General features: G+C 49.9%; 1 protein-coding gene across 4 annotated transcripts in view; it reads right to left on the reverse strand.

Moving 5' to 3' along the window:
- Positions 1–366: 366 nt before the first annotated feature.
- Positions 367–22,423, reverse strand: part of LOC131699745 (transcription factor Gibbin-like) — a 70,691-nt gene continuing 48,634 nt past the window's right edge. The window contains exons 2-6 of one of the 4 annotated variants that reach the window (XM_058997720.1): positions 20,251–20,413; positions 13,606–13,643; positions 7,598–12,261; positions 4,298–4,647; positions 367–2,321 (exon numbers count right to left, since the gene is read on the reverse strand). In XM_058997720.1, coding sequence (XP_058853703.1) covers positions 7,652–12,261; positions 13,606–13,643; positions 20,251–20,413 — 4,811 coding nt within the window. In that variant the 3' untranslated portion in view covers positions 367–2,321; positions 4,298–4,647; positions 7,598–7,651. Of the gene's footprint in view, positions 2,322–4,297; positions 12,262–13,605; positions 13,644–20,250; positions 20,414–22,423 lie in introns of all 4 variants that reach the window. The other 3 variants (XM_058997721.1, XM_058997719.1, XM_058997722.1) reach the window with 3 other exon arrangements.

Raw genomic sequence — 22,423 nt, forward strand, 5'->3', positions numbered from 1 at the left:
GGATAGAGCTCTCAGAATCATGTCTAAACTGCATCAGGTACAGCAGAGTGTAGCCATGAACCCGTCCCCCTGAAACACTCTACCCCCGATGGGATGTAAGACCCACACGTGTCCTATTTGGTACTTCTTGCTGCTGTACTTGGAGGTTAGACATGATTCTGAGAGCTCTATCGAAGCTACAGGGAGCTTAATCTTCTGATTTTTAAAACGTTATAAAAAATGATACATTTGGAATCAAAAAGAATACTACTGCTTAGTTAAATCTGATCATTCACACCCATACGTTTCTCTTTAAGATAATAAAAGATAAATAAAAGAGAATAGTGCCCCTAACCCCAATAAAACAAACAAACACAAAGACAGTAGTTTAGCAATGGTCTGAATTGGATGTGTATTTAAATATATGCACGACAGGTTATGATATGTAACAGACAATACAATATCCCATCACACAAATCACTGTACGATACATTGAGAGTTCAGAAAGAAAGAGAAGGTCGACCAAAATCTGACTCTGAGCTTTTCAACTCTACTGAGAAAGCAAAGAACTGCTTCATACAACAGACAGGGGGCGCTGTGACAATGCTCAAAACAGTGAGGGATCTCCACGACGACGCACTCAAACTAACGACCTGCTCCATGGCAGAGCATTTCCACTGGGTTTGTGTTGAAATCATTACACCCAGAAGAACGCTTCGAAAGATGCAGCAGAGTTCAACACATTGGGCATTTGAGGGGCTGTAATGAATGGATGGGCCCTTTTCATATAACTCTTTAAGGACTTTATTAAGGGTTTTTTGTTAAGGACTCTTTGAAGGTTAAACACTGCCTTGGAAAAAACACTCCTCAGTTTGTAACCCTAAACCAGGTTCCATCGAGTGGGGTACAAACAGGGACTTTTCAAGCTTTCCAAAGTGACTATCTTGGTTTGTACTTTTATTTATTTATTTTTAAATTTAGTAGTCGCCAATTTTTTTTTTTTTTATAATTTTCTCCCAATTTAGAAAAGCCAGTTATTTTTAGGCTCAGCTCACCGCTACCACCCCCGGCCAGACCACAGTGGTCGCTGGTGCATGGTGAACTGAGGATACCCTGGCCGACCTAACCCCCCCCCCCCCCCCCGGGTGGCGCTCGGCCAATTCAGCGACACCCCCTGGGAGCTCCCGTCCTCGGTCGGCAAAGAAATAACCTGGACTCGAACCAGCGACGTCCAGGCTATAGGGCGCATCCTGCACTCCACGAGGAGCACCTTTACTGGATGCACCACTCGGGAGCCCTGGTTTGTACTTTTAAAGAGTGACTCAATATGGGTAAGAGATACAGTTACCTTCACTAATGCATTCCTGTTCATTCCCTTTGGAGCATTTTCTGGTACATTTTTAAAACGAAACAGTTTAATTAAAGCCCATCTCTCAGAATCATGTCTAATCTCCAAGTACATCTGGTAACCTGCCCCCCTGCAACACCCTTCCCTAGAGGATGGAAGAAACATCACATCTGTTCTGTGATATTTCTTACTGCTGTATTCCTTACATCAGCGTGTTGCAGGGCCAGGCTCGTGGCTGCACTTGGAGGTTAGACTGGATTCGGAGAGCTCTATAGAGGCCACAGGGGGCTTCACAAATGTTAGCAGGGTTTGACAACGGAAACAGAAAATGATACAAAGTGAATCCAAACAGCCGGAATAGTTAACACACCCTTGAAGCCCGTTCCAAGTTAAGCACAGTCAGTAAATGAGCAGGTTTGACACAGAGTTCAAGGGGCTGCTGTATGGAGAGCCAGCGCTGTTCAGACCATGAAACAGAGACCGCAGGAGAGGAAAGTGTCCACTCTGCAAGTGAAATCCATCTCAAAACAAGAACAAAACAAACACAGAAATCCATTTCTTTGGGGTGCGCACGGCATTCGTTTTTTTTTCTTTTTGTTTGTTTGAAAAATAAAAAATAAAAACAAAACATGCCATAAAAATCACATCACAAAAGTCCACCTGATGAACAGAATGCAATATGCAATACACAGTCTCAAAGAAAACCAGCTGTACAATAAATACATCAAGAATAACCCTTTCCATAGATTTGCTTTTGTCACGTAAATAAACATTTCAGTGCATATTTATAATAACCATTTCTTGTCATTTTTTAAAGTATATTTACATATGCTGGTATGACATGAACCGTAGTCCACAACTCTGTATGTGTACAACAGCAGCATCCGCTGTCACAGGGCATACAGACAGAGGAGGAGGAGGAGGAGGAAGGGGCTGTAGGGCCGCTGCTCCGCGGTGTTCCGACTCTTCAGAGGAGACAGTGAGTGCTGCACAGCTGAAATACAAAAGAAACAAAAGCTCAAGCCAGGGGCCTGTATATTAACAGTGCGTGTGCGTTTCCCCACAGGGTTGCCCACCTTATTCTTCCCATGCATTTGTATTCTCTCTTGTTATTACATGTTATTATTCTTATGTTACCCTTCCAGCTTTGCACACTGTAACCCACATGCGTTTCTATTTCCCAGCACAGGCTGATGCACAATAAAAGGACCTCTTTCCAGAACTGAGCCTCATTAGGCTTCCAATATTTCAAAATAGTTTTGTGTTTATCAATATAAACACAGCAATCGTTTGCCTTATTGACGCGCTGTCTGTTACACTGCATTAGGAACCTGGCAGCCGGTTTAGTTTGCTTCCGGTAAATGATTGAACACACACTGCATAGAGCTGCACGATTTCTTTAAAATGTCTTCAACGAAACAGACACCAGCTGCATCAACAATTGGAAATATCTCACTCTGTCCATAAAGTCGCTCCTTCCAGAATGGAGCTTATGATTTGCAATATTTCAAGTTCGTTTTCACCCACCACTCTTGTCTCCATCCCAGAACACCACTCAAATGTATTGTTTTATTTAAGTGATAATTATAACTAATGTATTTAACACTCAATTTGGAAACGTAATAAACGCAGAGAGAGCCCTGGGTTGTTCCACTTTGTACATATTTCAGATGTAGCGTAAAGTATACTCTATGCAATCGTGGCTCCAATCACACATACAGGGAGAGTCCTGGGGGCGTGGCTCCAATCACACATACAGGGAGAGTCCTGGGGGCGTGGCTCCAATCACACATACAGGGAGAGTCCTGGGACGTGGCTCCAATCACACTCATACAGGGAGAGTCCTGGGGGCGTGGCTCCAATCACACTCATACAGGGAGAGTCCTGGGGGTGTGGCTCCAATCACACTCCTACAGGGAGAGTCCTGGGACGTGGCTCCAAACACACTCCTACAGGGAGAGTCCTGGGGGTGTGGCTCCAATCACACTCATACAGGGAGAGTCCTGGGGGCGTGGCTCCAATCACACTCATACAGGGAGAGTCCTGGGGGCGTGGCTCCAATCACACTCATACAGGGAGAGTCCTGGGGGCGTGGCTCCAATCACACTCATACAGGGAGAGTCCTGGGGGCGTGGCCCCAATCACACTCCTACAGGGAGAGTCCTGGGGGCGTGCCTCCAATCACACTCCTACAGGGAGAGTCCTGGTGGTGTGGCTCCAATCACACTCCTACAGGGAGAGTCCTGGGGGCGTGGCTCCAATCACACATACAGGGAGAGTCCTGGGGGCGTGGCTCCAATCACACTCATACAGGGAGAGTCCTGGGGGCGTGGCTCCAATCACACTCATACAGGGAGAGTCCTGGGGGTGTGGAAATGGGTTGTAGCGGTGAAACGAGAAAAGCAAGGTACATTTTCTAACTGTCTAGTAAAACACAGGGTCAGTGCGTCTCCCCTTTGATCATTTTACAAAGCGTTGTACTTTCTTTTTCAAAGGCTAGAATAACCATTTCATCGCTTCAGTGATCTGTATTTTTATATATATCTTCAAATGCATCATTCAAAGCATCGATAATTCTGTTTTGTATTTTTGGTTATGCCTAATCGCAGCGTTTTACTGTACTGTAGAATTTCAGGACAGATCGTATCAATTTTAATATGCTTATATCAGTTCATAACACTGACATGGTCGATTCGCACAGCAGTAAAAAGACACAGGACGCCTGAGTTTGAAATTTTACAGAAGGTCCCGATGTCCTGTAAAAAAAAATCGGAGGACCTCTGAGAAAATTGTCTGGGATAAAAAGAAATGGGTTGTTAGCAGAAGACTCAATTTCACCGATGTCATAATGTACAAATTCAGAATCCACCTGGTGAGGTGATTTTCAGTCCTGTGCGAATCTGGCTTCAGTCTCTTGTAGTTGTACTGTGATTGAGCGTTTTGAAGTTCTGGCTGGTGTCTGGTACTGACCTCCCTGTGAACGGTGGACCTGCTGTGCTGAATCACTCAGGAGAGAAGAAGAGAGCCCAGAGGATTGTGGTTTTGAAATTCCCTGAACCTCTTGTCTTTCCACTGCGATCCAATCCAAGGTACTTTAGCTGCCTGCACTGCGTTCCAGTCCACCCCGTCACTTCTTGTTTTGTTTTCTGTTTGATTGTCTCTGCTAGGGACCGTCCGAGATGCGTGTTCTTTGACAAAGTTCAAGTTTCCTTTCGTTATTAAAAAAAACAGAAACAAAAAAACTCCCACAAATGTAATAACCTCCGTCAGGCTTAAATAAAACAAAAAACAAGTAAAAAAAAGCAAAAGATAAATTACACCTGCAAGAGAGAGAGAGATACAGAAATGCATTGGAGTCTGCTGTCTGTGCCGTGTTTAATTGTGGGCTACAGCTTTAAAGAAGTCCAAAATGTGCTGAGCTAAAATTACATATATTTCAAAAAGATGTCTTAGTTTGTTTTATTATTGGGATTTAAAATCAATTTCTTACCTCTTATTTGCACTAGCAACATTATCTATATATATATATCATTTTTTTTTAAAGAATGTGTTTAGAAGGGAGCTTGGTCTTCATGGCTGGGGAGGGACTGAACCCCAGGAGTGTTTCACTCATTATCTCTAGAGCTCGTCACGAATGTCTTTGAAACACTCGCTGTAACCTGGGACCAGGAATCAGTCTGGTGGGCAGCCATGCAGCTTCCATCTCCAGATGGCATTGTAAAAATGCAAACTTGGGGAGCAGCTTTTTTTTTTAGTAATTGCTAGTAATTGTTTATTTGTCACTGCATTCATGTGGTTTTACAGTGTTAACCAATCATCAGCGATATTATCACTTAAGAGCTTAAGTATCATTCAGAATTCTCTTATACCACAAGTACACTTGTACAATAAATAGCAATAACATTTGTACATGTTTTATATTAAATCCATTAATTCAAGGATTCTTTTTTGGAGTCCAAATCAAAACAACAATAGAAATGTGAAATGATTTCAGACATTTTAAATGGTTTTAAAACACGTATAGATGGCAGTATTGTCTGAACTCCCAACACGCAGCTCCGTGCTGAATTTCAGCAGCACGCCACTGGATTGGACTGGAAGCAAAGACACATTGGAGACCAGTCCCAGTAAGCATGTCATCCCACTCATGTGATCCCACTGAACAATAACAACAATGTATCCCATGTCAGATTCCATTCTAGGGACCCAGTAGACAGGAGCACCTGTATTTCAATCTGCGTGATCTTCTCCGAGTGGCCAATTTATTAGGAACAGGGATGGTCTTATTCCACCAGTACCCTCAGTTACTAATCAGAGGACGCTCTTTCAGGTTTAAAGCACTTCATTATATTTAGGGCTTCTGATTTTCGTTTTTAACTGATAAAAAACGATAAAACTCCCCCCATACAAAAAAAATGAAATTAGTGTACAGCCAACTGTACCCTAAATTACTTATTAGAAGCTTAATTGGTCCAATTAATTAATTTAGGGTACAGTTGGAACAAAAACCAGGAGGGACAGTGGCCCTCACGTATGGGCTTCAGCGCAGCGCTATTATGCTTCCCCACCTCACGATCTTTTGAGAAGATCTGCTTGCTGCAGTTGTTAGAAAGCAGGGCGAACAGTGATTGAAAGGAACGGTAAAGAATGACAGAGAATTATCACACTGTGCAGCAAACCCTTTTATAACCTTTATCGAAGCGCTTGTTTGAACACTGGGCTTCCATTCTGCACGGCTGCTTAAATGCAAATATTTGCAACTGGTCATTTCCCTACTTTGCATCAATCTGAACCACTTCAGTCTGCTGTTTATTACCATAAGATCTGATTCGTACTAAACGTGACACTGTTAACAAGGGGGGCAGTGAATCACCCCCTGCAGCTCACAACATAGTTCAGAAAAATAGATCTGCATGGCAGAGGAATTAAACACCTGTCACACAAGCATGGGTTTCCATTTCAGACATGATGTTTGGGATAAACTCTTGGTGAAAGCCATGCTTTTTGACTGTCTTGTAGTTTGTGGGTCATTTCACGTGCAGAGTGAAACTGTCCCCGCCTCTTCACTGCCATTGTTCCTGTCTACAGCTGTGGACAAACAGTTTGCATCACCTACAACTTTAGGATTGTAATTTAAAAAAAAAAAAAAACTATACGACTATAATTTAGATCTTTTATTTAACAGAATGTAATCAAAGAAACTACAGAATGATATTGCAAATGTCTACCGGAAGCCATAATAGTAGTGCACTATTTCATGTTAGATTTCGAAATGTTGCATTTTTCTATTTTTGCCAGTTCATCGTGAAGTATATGGAAAATCACAAAGCGGTGTGTAATTCAATATGTTAAGGTAACATTATTCAGCTGGTTTCATTTGACTTTATGAAGCGAAATTAGTTCATTCTTTGGGTGATGCAAAACGTTTGGCCAGAGCTGTGTAAGAATCGGCTGCTTCCCCTATTGACTGACATGACAGCCAGTAACATGACCCAGGAGACACTGCTGAGGGGAAATGACCTGGGGAGGGCAAACAGATACCCAAGAAAAAGAGCCAGAAACACAGCTTCCTTCAGCCTAAAGTAACCAGAGATCATGTTTTAAAATTAAAATACACGTTTGCTACAACATGTGGGTCTTTCAAAGCTGTGTGCACAGTTGCTAACGGAAGTGTAAAATTATGAAGAGTCGTGGAATGGTTCTGTTTGCTATGATGAATTTGCTATAGAGTTCACAGGAACCCGGATTTAGATTCACCAATATCTGCACTGCACTCCAGCAGCGTCCCAGGTCCAGGGCTGTGGATTACAAGGATACCGTTCTGATTTATCCTACAGGCAAGAAACAACACAGCACCAAAAACACCCCGAATAATTCAACAGCAAACATCATCGTGCTTCTTAACTCGCTAGCACATGATCTTACAGGTTATCTTTCTTCCTGTATAGTTAAACAGTTTGGGGTCTATACAAGTGATCTTACCAGTGAGGGGTCTAAAAGAAATGCCACTGTTTATATATTACATTTGAACAAACCTCACATTTCAATAACTTTTAAATACAATAAAAAAAAAAAAAAAACACTAGAGACACTCGCACACTGTTGGAGATTCTCACAAAGCCCCCTTGTAATGATTTAAAGGTGGTCATTTAGATCCGTCACTTTACATATCCATTGAATAGACCCTTTCTATAGTTCATCTTTCTGAGACCTGGACAGTGAAAGCTCAGCAGTGCAGCTCTCGCGCGCACGGCCAGGTGATTCTCATACCTATAAACAAAGCCTTGGCTTCCCTGCAGCGGTGCCACCCTCCCTCCCCAGTCCCTATAGGCTGGTGACAGTGAACAAGTCCTCCGTGTGCTGGTCCAGCAGGTGGCTGAGGACCTCTCTGTGAGGGGGGGGCCACAGGCCGGTCTGTCCCTGGCTCTGGAGGGGGGGGTAGCGGTGCTGGAAACTCTCCGGCGGCAGGTGGAAGCCGGGCTCACTAGCAGACGGATGGGAGTTCAGTTCCAGAGCGGGGGGATAAGAAGAGGAGGAGTGGGTGGTGGCAGCAGCAGCTGGCCTGTGTGGCCTCCCCATCTCCAGGGCCTCGTTCTCAACCTCCTTCTCTTTCTCTGTCCTGCCCAGGGAGATGGGATTGAGGATCTGCGGGCTACCCGCTGCACCGGTCCGTTCCACAAACTCCTCCCGCTTGTCGTAGTGGTGTGGGCTGCCGGACAAGGAGTCGCTTGGCTGCTGGTACCAGTAAGAGGAGCTGCTGTAGGTGGGGGAGTCATACTGGGATCCAGGGAGGTCCTTGCTGGCTCGGTGGGGACTCTGAGCAGCGCAAGGCAGGAGCCTTCGGAAGTCACAGGGCAGGGGGTTGTCCTTGTTGAAGGCTAAGGTTGGGGAGCAGCTGGGGGAAAAGGCCTTTGGAGGCCCTGCGTACGGGTGCAGAGGTTTGGTAGGGGCTGCATGGAAGGGCTTGGGGTCGGGCTGTAAGCCCATGACCGGGGAGAGACAGGCGGCCTCGCTGTGGAACATCTGCAGAAACTTGTCCTCTGAGGAGGAGGGGGTGGGGGGGTTGACTGAGTAGGGGCTGGAGTATCCGCACTGCTCCCTCTCCCCCAGGCCCATGCTTTGGGACTGCGAGGACAGAGGGGACATGCTACTGCTGTCTCCACTGTAATAGTCCACCACGAGGTTTGGGCTGTCCTGGTAGAGGGGCATTGCTGAAGCCTGGGCGGCTGGTTTCTGAGCCTTGGGCTTCACCAGAGCGGCACGGTCCCGTCTGCAGGAAGGGAAGGCTCCACGAGACCCCCTGGGCTGCCTGGCCCCAGTGGCGCTCCTTTTGGTGCCAGGAATGGGAGAAGATGAGCTGGAGGGAGTGGAGACTGGTGGGAAGCCCAGAAGGCAGCTCTCTCCCTGGGCATCAGTCCTTTTCCGCCTCCCCCGCCCAGGTTTGGAACCCCCCTGGAAGAGGACGCTCTGGTTCCAGCTGTAGGAGGGGCCTGAGGAGCTCTCATTCCAGTCCATCATCAGCTTCTCCAGGCTGGACAGGCTGGACTGTCCCTCGCCAGAGGCAGGGTGGTCCTGCAGCTTGCAAGACCCAGCCGCCCCCGGCTGCCCAAAGTGAGAGCTGTCCGAAGAGGACTCTGAGAAGGTCTCTGAGAAGGAGCGCTGCTTGGCCTTCTGAGGCGTGTAGTTGGAGATATCCAGGATGTCTTTGGGCTCGGTGCAGGCGCTGTAGTCGAAAGAACTGAGGTACTGCAGCCCGAAAGCCTCCGTGTTCCCACTCCCTGGGTAGCTGGGCCGGTGCCCCCACTGGGAGTACTGCCTGCAGCTTTCGGGAGACAAGGGGAAGGAGTTGGCTGTGTTCTTCGTCAGCATGAAGCTACCAGGAGATGCTGCCCCAGGGCTTGGGAAGCCACCATACAAGGACTTGCCCAAAGGATTGGTGCCTTGGTGGCCGGAGTAGCCGACATGAGAAGAGCTGCTTGGGGATGCCTGGAGTGCCTTGCTGTTGCCACTGCCAGCGTATGGGAAGCTGCAGTCAGCTGTCCTCTGGCCCTCATACTGCTTCAATGGCTGGAGATTAGACTGGGACCCAGAGCCATAGCCACTGTACTGGGGGAAACTTCCAGAAGGGTGTGGGGAGCTGGGGGACCTGGAGAGGGAGAGTGGTGGAACGAGCTTCTGGAAGGACGTAGGCGAGGTCTGAGAGAGATTGTAGTTGCCACCATGTGAATAGGGAGGCCTTGGCGGGTTGGAGGTCTGGGAGGGGCCTTCACAGTTTGATGGGCTGGCTTTGGGGCCCCTCTTGGGGTAGCCAGGACACCACCGCTGGGTCTGTGTGGGGTTCCCAGCTTCATAACACCTGGGAACCTTGCGGGATTCAGCGCGTCCCGATGCTCCTGACGATGAAGACAAAGAGCAATCCAACAAGTCGGAAGAGTCATCGGAGTCCAGGAGGGAGCGGAAATACCCGGCGCACAGCCCTTGAGATTCGGGGTTGCCTTGAGCTTGAGACGGGTAGTAGCCTACTTTCCCAGGATCGCATGGCGCAAAGCCCCGAGGCAAAGCCACTTTTTGGTATCCGAAGTCTGCTTGGCTTGGCCGCCCATCTGTTCTGGAAGCCCAGCCATTCCCGCTGGCCCACTCCGAATCCTGGTGTGCTCCAGGCTCCTTCAGGACTCCGTTCTTTCGAGGGCGTCTCTTGCGAAACACTTTCTCAGCTGAAGGAATGCTGCTGGGGTCCCCCAGCGCAGCCTTGCCCCTCTTGCGGGGGTGATCAGGGTCGGAGGTCGGCGTTTTCCGCTTTTTCCCAATAGTCTCGAAGAAGTCACTGAAAGATCTCTTGAAGGACTCGGCAGACCCAGCCAGCCCCCCTCTTCCTCCCATGCAACCCGCCCTGCCTCCTCGCCGACGGAAGCCTTGCAGCCTCTGCAGCAGGGAGGAGATGTTGGGGGTGTCGAGAGGCTGCTGAAGGGTCTCCGGCTCGCTGGGGGTGGAGCAGCGGGGAGGGGAGCAGCGGCCGGTGGTGGGCGGCTCCCGGTTGAGGAAGGCCAGTTTGGAGAGGACATCTCCGTAGTCGGTCTTGGCGTCGTTGGTGTCATTTGCATAGGAGGGCTGAGGAGAGGGCAGCTTGACCCTGCGGCGACGCCGTGGCTTCTTCCCCTCCTCTGTCTTGACCTCTTTGGGGTCCGACTGCCCGGGCGGAACCTGTTTGGGTGGACGCCCACGCCGCCTCTTCAGGATCACTGGCAGCTTCCCTGGGGGGAACATCACCATCACATTCTTGCCATTGTTTTTCATTTTCAGTAACGCTGTGGGCTCCCGCTGGGGTCCCTCCCCGCCCTCTGTTTCCCCAGCCCTGTCCTGCTGCGCGGGGGTCTCCATGGAAGAGATCTTGTAGCTCTTGTGGCGCCGGCTCATGTTCACTGGGATGCGGGCGACCTTCACCACAATCTTCCGGATGCCCACGCACTTTCCTTTCCGCCTGCCTCGGGTAGTCGAGGACCCTTCCCTCACAGACCCTTCACTCAACGTAGGAAACCTGGGGAGAGCCTCAAAGCTTTCCAATCCTGGGGGCTTTTTCTCCTCGCACACCTCCTCCTTTTCTCCTGCTGCTTCAACCTCCTTGGGTTTGGGAGTCTTTTCTGGCATTTCTACAGTCTCCTCTTTGGGGGTTGTCTCCTTAATGTCCTTGTGAACCTCTTCCAATGCCCGTCTCAGCCGTGAAGACTTCCTCAGATGGCACGGGATCTTTGGCCTGTCTGAGCTCCTGAGCGCGTACTTCCTCTCTCGGTCGGGGGTCGAGGCGGAGGGATTCTGCCCCCTCTCTGTGGAGCTCTGCTGGCTCTCTGGGGGGGTGCTGACTGTTTCTGCAGGGGCAGCAGTGCTAGGTGTGGTGGTAACGGCAGTATTGGGATGGCATTCTGGGGTGACCTGCTGGCTGGTGGCTGGGGAAAGGGGCAACTTGTACGGGAGAGGCTCAGGAGGGGCTTGGATCTCACTGGGCACTTCTAAACGGACCGGGGAAGGATCATGTGCTACCCTTGCTGGCTCTGCTTCTGGCTCTGGTTCTGGTTCTGGTTCTGGGGACGTCTTGGGTCCCTCGCTCTGCGGGGGTCGTTCTATCTCAGTTGGCTTCTGGAGTTCAAGCTGCCATTGAAGCAGGTGCTGCCTCCGTCCTTTGGGCCCGATCCTGGGTCTCTTGTGCAGCCTCTCCCCAGGGCTGCGGATGCCGTTGGCCAGTGAGGGTGTGGAGTGGAAGCTGTAGAGCAGTTCTGTGCTCTCCCCTCCACTCTCTCCCAGCAGCTCCTCCCCACCGCTGCCCCCCTCGCTCCAGCCCCCGCAGTCCAGTCTCACGCTGCTGGTCTGCAGGCCCCTGGAGAGCCTGCCCAGGTCCTTGGTGATGTCTATGAGCTGCACCACAGGGCACAGGTTGATTCTCCCGTTCCCGCACTTCCTCTGCAGCAGTGTCAGGATGCTGTCCATGCTGCTCCTGCCCGAGGAGAGCAGAGCCGAGCTGTGGAAGCTCTTTAGCTCTCTGTCCTGATTCTCTTCCAGCACCTCCACTGTCTCCTGGGTTTCCACAAATGCTTCCAGCTGATCTAAAGAAGAGGGGTGCCCCCTAGCTGGGGGTTGTTTAATCCCGTACAACAGGCAGGGGTCGGGGCTGTCAGGCATTCCCAGGGGGCTAGAGGGCAAGGGTAAGGGGCAGGGGTCTCCGTTGCACCCCTCTGGAGGGAGCAGAGACTGCTGGTTGGTCCAGCTTCCCTGGCAGGCCAGCTCGGGACTCTTTGGTGGGTCGAGGGAGTTGCATCCCCCCTCGGGGCTCCGCTCCAGGCTGGGGAGGGGGGTGCATGCCCTGGGGAGGGGGGTGCACGCCCTGGTTTGTGGCTTTCTGTCCTTCTTCATGGCTTGGGAGTCCAGAAAGCTGATGCAGGGATCTAGGTAATAAAAAAGAGAGAAATACTATTACTATTAGTAGTATTATCATTACTACAATACATGGTTAACTATTCCTTTTCCTATAAACTACAGGGTGTAAAGATCTTATGAGAGTTCAGTACAGACCTCATGAGATTTGACAGCAGAACTGTAATTAATAATGCTGCATTTCTGACTGTCTTTACTTGATTTACAATTGAGCACAGTAATGTATTAACAAGCTTTCACTATGTATAGGAGACTTTATAATATATAGCAGACCCTGATATTGATACAGCCATCTGAAATGTATTTATAATATATAGCACTAGACCCTGATATTGATGCGATCCAGCCCTCTGAAATGTCTTTATAATATATAGCACTAGACCCTGATATTGATGCGATCCAGCCCTCTGAAATGTCTTTATAATATATAGCAGACCCTGATATTGATGTGATACAGCCATCTAAAATGTCTTTATAATATATAGCAGACCCTGATATTAATGTGATACAGCCCTCTGAAATGTCTTTATAATATATAGCACTAGACCCTGATATTGATGCGATCCAGCCCTCTGAAATGTCTTTATAATATATAGCACTAGACCCTGATATTGATGCGATCCAGCCCTCTGAAATGTCTTTATAATATATAGCACTAGACCCTGATATTGATGCGATCCAGCCCTCTGAAATGTCTTTATAATATATAGCAGACCCTGATATTGATGTGATACAGCCATCTAAAATGTCTTTATAATATATAGCACTAGACCCTGATATTGATGCGATCCAGCCCTCTGAAATGTCTTTATAATATATAGCAGACCCTGATATTGATGTGATACAGCCCTCTGAAATGTCTTTATAATATATAGCAGACCCTGATATTGATGTGATCCAGCCCTCTGAAATGTCTTTATAATATATAGCAGACCCTGATATTGATGCGATACAGCCCTCTGAAATGTCTTTGCATTAGAGGGCTTGTATCAGATGGAAATGGCATCACAATGCAGCTATACTGTCTAGTTATTGTAATGTAACTATATAGTAAATTATCTCATCTAGGGTAGTGTGTGAAATACAAGCTGATCTCAAGGTCAGAGTGGATCCGCGTCATTGCACAGCACCCTATTCATTCTGTTTACCCCCCCAGGTGGATCCGCTTCATTGTACAGCACCCTATTCATTCTGTTTACCCCCCAGGTGAAATGATGACATGTGTTATTCCACCACTGTTGATTGACATGACCCCTCTAGTTTCTTTAGACAACCAGGAAGCTGGGTTCAATCCCAGGGCAAGGGATCCTGAGTCCTGCCCCCTCCCAGCGTTTCCAGATCCGCCCCTCGCTTACCTTCCCCTGTGCCTGTCCTCCCATTGCACCTGATGTCCCTGAAAACAGACAGAAACAGTACGGATCAGTCCCTTGCAAACATGCTGGCAGAAAAACTGCAACACACTGCAGCACAGCCCAGTGGACAAAGCAACTGTTTACATGGTGCAGGGATGGAAATAAAGACTCCTACTGCATAGCAGCCTCACCCATTCCAGGTTTAACAAAGGTACCAGGGACATATGTGTCCCACAAAAGACGCTAACTTTCTTATTTTTGCAATGAGGGGTTTAATCTGGATCTGGTCATCCAAATGGTCAGTTTCCTCCTCGTAATGCTTGAGTCGCTCTCAATGCATTTTAAAAAGAGCCCGTACAAGCGCTCAATTCCTTGCATAGCTTCGGGGTTCACATGTGCTTGGGCAACAAGCTCAGGTGTGTCTAAACTTATAGTAAAAACCAGCAATGGATCAAAGTGCTATGCAATGGGAGTCTTATTTCCATCCCCACGGAGTGATATCCTTCAGAAGAGCGGCTAGACCAATCCCAGGGTCCCAGGGTTATGAGGCCGGTTCTGTAGAAAGCCTCTTTTTGCATTGGCCTGCATAGCTGCTCACTGAAGAGAGCAGCTTCTACCACAGGAGAGCATTCGCTAGTTTAGCAACACAGCAGCTAACAGGTAGGGAGCTGTGCTTTTCATTTCTGTGTTTGCAGGAGGTGACTGAACATTTGAGGGTCTAGTTTAAATACAGGCAGTGAATACTGAGATGGCCTTTAAGCAAGGTTAATGTACACAAGCATAACAGACTACCTGAACGCTTTGCTTACTGCAGTGCAGTGTAGTGTAGTACAGAACCAGCGTTTTCAACATGGAAATCTGTCACGCTTAGCTTAAAAGACTCCCAGACCAGCGTAGGGAATGAAAGCACAGACTGATGGAACCGGCAGAGCCCAAGTTAGAGGCCGACGGCAGACACACTCACAAGCAAGGAGAGAGAAATTATACTGGAGTGAAAGTGCAGGGTCTACGCATATCGGGCTATATTTTCAAAGCGTTTCCTCCCTTCTTCACTTAATTCCTGTTTTCTGAAAGGATAAAAAATCCTGTTAATGTTACACAATGAGAAACGGACACCCCGAGGGGGCTGAAGAGTGCTTGGGGTTCCATTTAGAAGTTTGTTTCTAGTTTTTTTCAAATGAACACATGTTTTACCTCTTAAAATAGGAGTTCATTCAAGACGGGAGTGATTGCTTTCAAAATATGTCTCTCTCTGCTTCATATACAATGTTTAACATTCATAATCCACACGCATCAGGCTGAATCCCCACGTCCAGTCCTTTGAAATAAGCCACGCTGGTCCATATGCACGAGAAGCTGAAACAAAGACGTGAGCCGCCCGCTGGGCAGCTGCCTCGTCTACGATGGGCCTGCTTGGCAGTGAACAGGTTAAAGCACTGACACTAGTGCAAGGCATGACTTGCCTGCCTCAGTCTTAAAATATCTCAGCTAAAGGAAATCCTGACCTCCAGGGCCCCAGGGACCTCATAAACATTGCCACCTCGACAGTTTAAATATAAACGCGGCTGTAAACCTCAGCTGCAGGTTCCCAGATCAACAGTGAGGATTGTACACACAACCAGCTGTGATTGCAGGGTCCTACCACTGGAGGGCAGTAATACTCTCACTAACACAGGAATACAAGCACACACACACACACACACACACACACACAGACTGCTGCTTGCATTTCATTTGTTTGTCAGGATCAAGTTACTATTGGAATTGACTGGAAAACTGCCCTCTCCCTCCCCCTCTCTCCTCACTCTGCCCCCTCCATCTCCCTCTCCTTGTCTGCATACCCCCCTCCCTCTCTCACACTATTTCCAGGGCAGTGAAGACAGGACCCAGCCAGGGCACCAGTCACATGACCCCCCGCCCCCTCCCTCCCCTTGCTGGGGCTTGCTGTGGCTTGCTGGGCTGCTGTACAGTACAGCAGCTGAATTGGGAAGTCTGCCTCTCAACTGTCACACGTTAAGAAGGGCAGACAGCCCAGAACAACCTACATGAACTCAAGTCACAGCGTATCAAACACATCATTTTCACAAACTACTTTATGAATGTGTGGGGAAAATAATACTGGATCGCCTGCAGAAGTATTTTGTGTAAAACTTGTTTGCTGAGATACTGGGAGGGAGGGAGGCAGTGTGGTCCAGTGGTTAGAGCTGAGTAACTGGGAGGGAGGAAGGCAGTGTGGTCTAGTGCTCAGAGCTGAGGGACTGGGAGGGAGGGAGGCAGTGTGGTCCAGTGGTTAGAGCTGAGGGACTGGGAGGGAGGAAGGCAGTGTGGTCCAGTGGTCAGAGCTGAGGGACTGGGAGGGAGGAAGGCAGTGTGGTCCAGTGGTTAGAGCTGAGATACTGGGAGGGAAGAAGGCAGTGTGGTCCAGTGGTTAGAGCTGAGATACTGGGAGGGAGGGAGGCAGTGTGGTCCAGTGGTTAGAGCTGAGTAACTGGGAGGGAGGAAGGCAGTGTGGTCCAGTGGTTAGAGCTGAGATACTGGGAGGGAGGAAGGCAGTGTGGTCCAGTGGTTAGAGCTGAGATACTGGGAGGGAGGAAGGCAGTGTGGTCCAGTGGTCAGAGCTGAGGGACTGGGAGGGAGGGAGGCAGTGTGGTCCAGTGGTCAGAGCTGAGGGACTGGGAGGGAGGGAGGCAGTGTGGTCCAGTGGTCAGAGCTGAGGGACTGGGAGGGAGGGAGGCAGTGTGGTCCAGTGGTCAGAGCTGAGGGACTGGGAGGGAGGGAGGCAGTGTGGTCCAGTGGTTAGAGCTGAGATACTGGGAGGGAGGGAGGCAGTGTGGTCCAGTGGTCAGAGCTGAGATACTGGGAGGGAGGGAGGCAGTGTGGTCCAGTGGTCAGAGCTGAGGGACTGGGAGGGAGGGAGGCAGTGTGGTCCAGTGGTCAGAGCTGAGATACTGGGAGGGAGGGAGGCAGTGTGGTCCAGTGGTTAGAGCTGAGTAACTGGGAGGGAGGGAGGCAGTGTGGTCCAGTGGTTAGAGCTGAGGGACTGGGAGGGAGGGAGGCAGTGTGGTCCAGTGGTTAGAGCTGAGTTACTGGGAGGGAGGGAGGCAGTGTGGTCCAGTGGTTAGAGCTGAGGGACTGGGAGGGAGGAAGGCAGTGTGGTCTAGTGCTCAGAGCTGAGAGACTGGGAGGGAGGGAGGCAGTGTGGTCCAGTGGTTAGAGCTGAGTAACTGGGAGGGAGGGAGGCAGTGTGGTCCAGTGGTTAGAGCTGAGGGACTGGGAGGGAGGGAGGCAGTGTGGTTCAGTGGTTAGAGCTGAGTTACTGGGAGGGAGGGAGGCAGTGTGGTCCAGTGGTTAGAGCTGAGGGACTGGGAGGGAGGAAGGCAGTGTGGTCTAGTGCTCAGAGCTGAGAGACTGGGAGGGAGGGAGGCAGTGTGGTCTAGTGGTTAGAGCAGGATTGATAAGAGTCACTGGTGGCTCATTCTGTTCAGGTGGCAATGCTGAGCTCCACTGTGTAAACTGAGCCTCAGCCTATTTCTCTCTCAGACAGTGATGAAGCATGGCTTGTCTGTCAGGTTATATAATATAAGGCCTGCTTTTTGAAAGGTCACAGAACGCTGTCAAATGTGGTGTGATGCTAATTGCACCATTAGCATATTTCTATCAATGTTGCATCAGGGAGCTGAGAATCAAAGATGAATAATAATTCAATCTGGGAAGGGTTTTATAAAACACGAGTTGGAATCCAGCGTGCAGTCATTACATATTGAATTAGAAAGAAGTCTCTTTTGTGACAGTTGGAGCTGTGCACAGGGCGGAATGCTGTGCTGCTGGATTTCTGGCCATTGGGTTTGATTTTGTTCAATCTCTCAGTGTGTGTCACTGAAGCAGAGAGCTCTGTGAAAGCACATCAAAGCTTCTCTACCTTCTACACATTTGTGTTATAGACATCCTCCTCTCCCTCTCTTCTCTTCCTCCTCTCCTCTCCCTCTCTTCCTCCTCTCCTCTCCCTCTCTTCTCTGCTCCTCCCCCCTCTCCCTCTCTTCTCTGCTACTCCCCCCTTCCTCACCCCTCTCCTCCCCCCTCCTCCTCTTCCCCTCCTCTCCTCTCCCCCGGCTGTATGGATGGCGCGCTGCTGTTCAGGAAGTGAGCTCAGTGGCTTGGCAGCTTAACAGAGGTCTGGCACTGCGGGAGAGCAGAAGACACACACACACACACACTCAGACACACACACACTCACACACCCTCACACTGCAGCACTCACACACACACACACACACTCACTCACTCACACACCCTCACTCTCTGACACACACAAAGTACGAAACATTCACACACACACCAAGCACTGAACACACTCTCACACACACACTGAACACTGAACACGCTCTCACACTGTCACACACCGAGTGTGTCTCGGTGTGCGAGCGTCTCAGTGTACGAATGTCACAGTGTCTCAGTGTGTGAACGTCACAGTGTCTCAGTGTGTGAATGCCTCAGTGTCTCAGTGTCTCTGTGTGCAAGTGTCTCAGTGTGTGAATGTCTCAGTATTTCGGTGTGTGAGTGTCTCAGTGTGTGAATGTCTCAGTGTCTCAGTGTGCGAGTGTCTCTGTGTGTGAATGTCTCAGTGTCTCAGTGTGTGTGTGTGTCACAGTGTGTGTGTGTCACAGTGCCTCAGTGTGTGAGTGTCTCAGTGTGTGTCTTGGGGTCTCGGTGTGTGTATGTCACAGTGTCTCAGTGTGAATGTCACAGTGCCTCAGTGTGTGAGTGTCTCGGGGTCTCTGTGTGTGTGTCACAGTGCCTCAGTGTGTGTGTGTGTGTGTCACAGTGTCTCAGTGTGTGTGTCACAGTACCTCAGTGTGCTAGCGTCTTGAGGTCACGGTGTGTGTGTGTCACAGTGTCTCAGTGTGAGTGTGTCACAGAGTCTCAGTGTGTGAGTGTCTCAGGGTCTCGGTGTGTGTGTATCACAGTGCCTCAGTGTGTGAGTGACACAGTGCCTCGGTGTGCGAGTGTCTCAGGGTCTCGGTGTGTGAGTGTCACAGTGTCTCGGTGTGTGAGTGTCTCGGGGTCTCGGTGTGTGTGTGTCACAGTGTCTCAGTGTGAGTGTCTCGGGGTCTCGGTGTGTGTGTGTGTCACAGTGTCTCAGTGTGTGTGTCACAGTGCCTCAGTGTGTGAGTGTCTCAGTGTCTCGGTGTGTGTGTGTCACAGTGTCTCAGTGTGTGTGTCACAGTGCCTCAGTGTGTGTGTCACAGTGTCTCAGTGTGTGTGTCACAGTGCCTCAGTGTGTGTGTCACAGTGCCTCAGTGTGTGTGTGTCTCGGGGCCTCGGTGTGTGTGTGTCTCTGGGTCTCGGTGTGTGTGTGTCACAGTGTCTCAGTGTGTGTGTCACAGTGTCTCAGTGTGTGTGTCACAGTGTCTCAGTGTGCGAGTGTCTCAGGGTCTCAGTGTGTGAGTGTCTCAGGGTCTCGGTGTGTATGTGTCTCGGGGTCTCGGTGTGTGTGTGTCACAGTGTCTCAGTGTGTGTGTCACAGTGCCTCAGTGTGTGTGCCACAGTGTCTCAGTGTGTGTGCCACAGTGCCTCAGTGTGTGTGTCACAGTGCCTCAGTGTGTGTGTGTCTCGGGGCCTCGGTGTGTGTGTGTCTCTGGGTCTCGGTGTGTGTGTGTCACAGTGTCTCAGTGTGTGTGTCACAGTGCCTCAGTGTGTGAGTGTCTCAGGGTCTCGGTGTGTATGTGTCACAGTGTCTCGGTGTGTGTGTGTCACAGTGTCTCAGTTTGTGTGTCACAGTGCCTCAGTGTGTGTGCCACAGTGTCTCAGTGTGTGTGCCACAGTGCCTCAGTGTGTGTGTCACAGTGCCTCAGTGTGTGTGTGTCTCGGGGCCTCGGTGTGTGTGTGTCTCTGGGTCTCGGTGTGTGTGTGTCACAGTGTCTCAGTGTGCGAGTGTCTCAGGGTCTCGTGTGTGAGTGTCTTAGGGTCTCGGTGTGTGTGTGTGTCTCAGTGTCTCGGTGTGTGTGTGTCACAGTGTCTCGTTGTGTGTGTGTCACAGTGCCTCAGTGTGTGAGTGACACAGTGTCTCGGTGTGTGTGTGTCACAGTGTCTCGGTGTGTGTGTGTCACAGTGCCTCAGTGTGTGAGTGACACAGTGTCTCGGTGTGTGTGTGTCACAGTGCCTCAGTGTGTGAGTGTATCAGTGTCTCGGTGTGCGAGTGTCACAGTGTCTCGTAGTGTGAGTGTCTCAGGGTCTCGGTGTGTGAGTGTCTCCGGGTCTTGTTGTGTGAGTGTCTCAGGATCTTGGTGTGTGAGTGTCTCAGGGTCTCGTGTGCGAGTGTCTCAGGGTCTCGTGTGCGAGTGTCTCGGTGTGTGAGTGTCTCAATGTTTGTGTGCGAGTGTCTTGTGTGTGAGTGTCTCACTGTGTCTGTCACCTCACTCTACTGGGATGGGGTGGCCTGTGTATGGCTATGTGTGTATGTGTGTGTGTGTGTGTGTCTGACTGTGGTCTCTGTGAGTGTGTCACCATCATGTGTGTATCTGTATGTGTGTGTATCCCAGTATGTGTGCACATGTGTGTGTGTGTATTAGTGCGTGCCTCAGTGTGTGTGTGTGTGTTTGTTTGTGTGTGTGCATGTCTGTGTGTGTGTGTGTGTGTCTCTGTATTCACCGGACTCGGGCGAGCTCTCTGCGCTGATATCCAGTCCCGGCACCCTTCTCCACCTCCTCCTCCTCCTCCTCCTCTCTCAGAATCACACAGGGGGAAGTGGGCTGCTCTGCCGGGAATACCCCATTCAACACACCCCCAACTGGGACCGGCCTGCAGCCAGCATCTGAGAAGAGAAGAGAGAGGAGAGAGGGGTTAGAGAGGGGAGAGAGAGGAGAGAGGAGAGAGGGTGAGAGTGTAGGGGGGGTAGGGGACAGAGAGGAGAGGGAGGTTACAGAGGGGAGAGGAGAGAGGGGGAGAGAGGGGAGAGAGAGGAGGGAGGGGGAGAGGAGAGAGAGGAGAGAGGGGGAGAGAGAGGAGAGAGAGGGGGAGAGAGAGGAGAGAGGAGAGAGGGTGAGAGTGTAGGGGGGGTAGGGGAGAGAGAGGAGAGGGAGGTTAGAGAGGGGAGAGGAGAGAGGGGGAGAGAGGGGAGAGAGAGGAGGGAGGGGGAGAGGAGAGAGAGGAGAGAGGGGGAGAGGAGAGAGAGGGTGAGAGTGGAGAGAGGGGGTTAGGGGAGACAGAGGAGAGAGGGGGAGAGAGGGGAGAGAGAGGAGAGAGAGGTTAGAGAGGAGAGAGAGAGGAGGGAGAGGGGAGAGGGGGGAGAGAGGGAGAGTGGAGCGAGGGTGGGAGAGAGGGGAGAGAGAGGAGAGAGGAGAGAGGAGAGAGAGAGAGGGAGGGGGGTGAGAGAGGAGAGAGAGGGGGGGTAGAGAGGGGGGTGACAGAGAGAGAGGGGGGTTAGAGAGGGGGAGAGAGCAGAGTGCACCTTAATCCTAACCTGAACACCCCCTGCCTGCCACTTAGTCCTGGGCCACTCTCAAACAAGTACAGCATCAGGCCGGTGTGTCCTGTACACCAGGCAGTGCTTTTGAGATTACATACAGAACCTGGTTAAAGCACAGAGGAACCCATACTGAGTTAGACTAGCACTCTGATGAGCATTAGGTATGGACTGGGTTAGCTAGCCATGCTGTTCATGCAGAATCACAGGGATCCTTTAAGATCCAGACAACACTGATGGGCCAACTGGCCTCCTCTCATTCGTAAACTATGGCAATATTTTCAAAGCGTTTCCTCCAGTCTTTAATGAACTCCTATATATATTTTTTGGAAAAAAAAAGTTACTGGTTTAATAAAACTAGAACCAAACCACACAAGAGCTTTGATTAATTATTTTTTTCTATGCAGTGAAGCTGTTTGCTTCTCAGTTTTATATCATGGAGTAGATCCAGGGTTTTAGCAGCAGTGTCGTGGCTCCAGGTCAGTAGATTAGCCGGCCCGCTGCTGGTATTGTTCAGACCTGAAGATGAAGTTCTAACACGCCTGCATGCAGCTACCAACACCAACAATGCAGCACGAAACCCACAAGCAGAGGAGACCGTGAAGCACATACAGGAGCTGCTGTAAATCCAGGGCAGCACATCAGAAACAAACATGCTCTCCCTCTTCTGTAACGATGAGATCCGCCGCCTTTGTGTTTACAAATGAACCCCTGAGTAAACCCTTTGAAAACATGGCCCTGATGTTTCTTATAACTCAGCAACACAAGGGTTACAGCAGTGCTGACAACAGCTATGTCAGAGGTATTGCATTTCAATAGTGTTGAACGGTGCGATTTCGCTTCACACGTACAGCACGCTGTAATGTCTAAAATCACATTGTGCTGCATGCTGCACTGTGCTGCTGTATATCTGGAACATAGCAATGCTGTACAGCAACTCACTTGCACGTTATCTTTGCATGCTTTTCTGAAGTGATATTAACTGCAGTGAGATTATCCAGAGCTCGTCCTCATTGACTCCCATTACGTTCTTCAATGCAGTGATTATTAGTGGAGGGGACAGACACTGTCACAGACAGACCCACCCTCCTCTGTATTCCAATTGGCATCAAGTACTGTTTTTTGTACAGCTCCCATTTCCCATGAGATCACAATTACCCTGAGTGACTCTACTCCAGCAGCTCTAGTACGGGCTGTGTCTGCATGCACTCCATCCCCAGCACAGCAGAGTCAAGCCTCGAGCACACGCACACACACCAGCCATCCAAACACACTCAGGGGCCAGTCAGGGGGACCTTGGATTTTAGATTTTCCTTTAAACGCATTGATCTCTCGATTGCGTGAACTGAATCAACTGAA

Source organism: Acipenser ruthenus, chromosome 23 (genome assembly GCF_902713425.1).
Source record: "Acipenser ruthenus chromosome 23, fAciRut3.2 maternal haplotype, whole genome shotgun sequence".
NCBI classification, from domain to species: Eukaryota; Metazoa; Chordata; class Actinopteri; order Acipenseriformes; family Acipenseridae; genus Acipenser; species Acipenser ruthenus.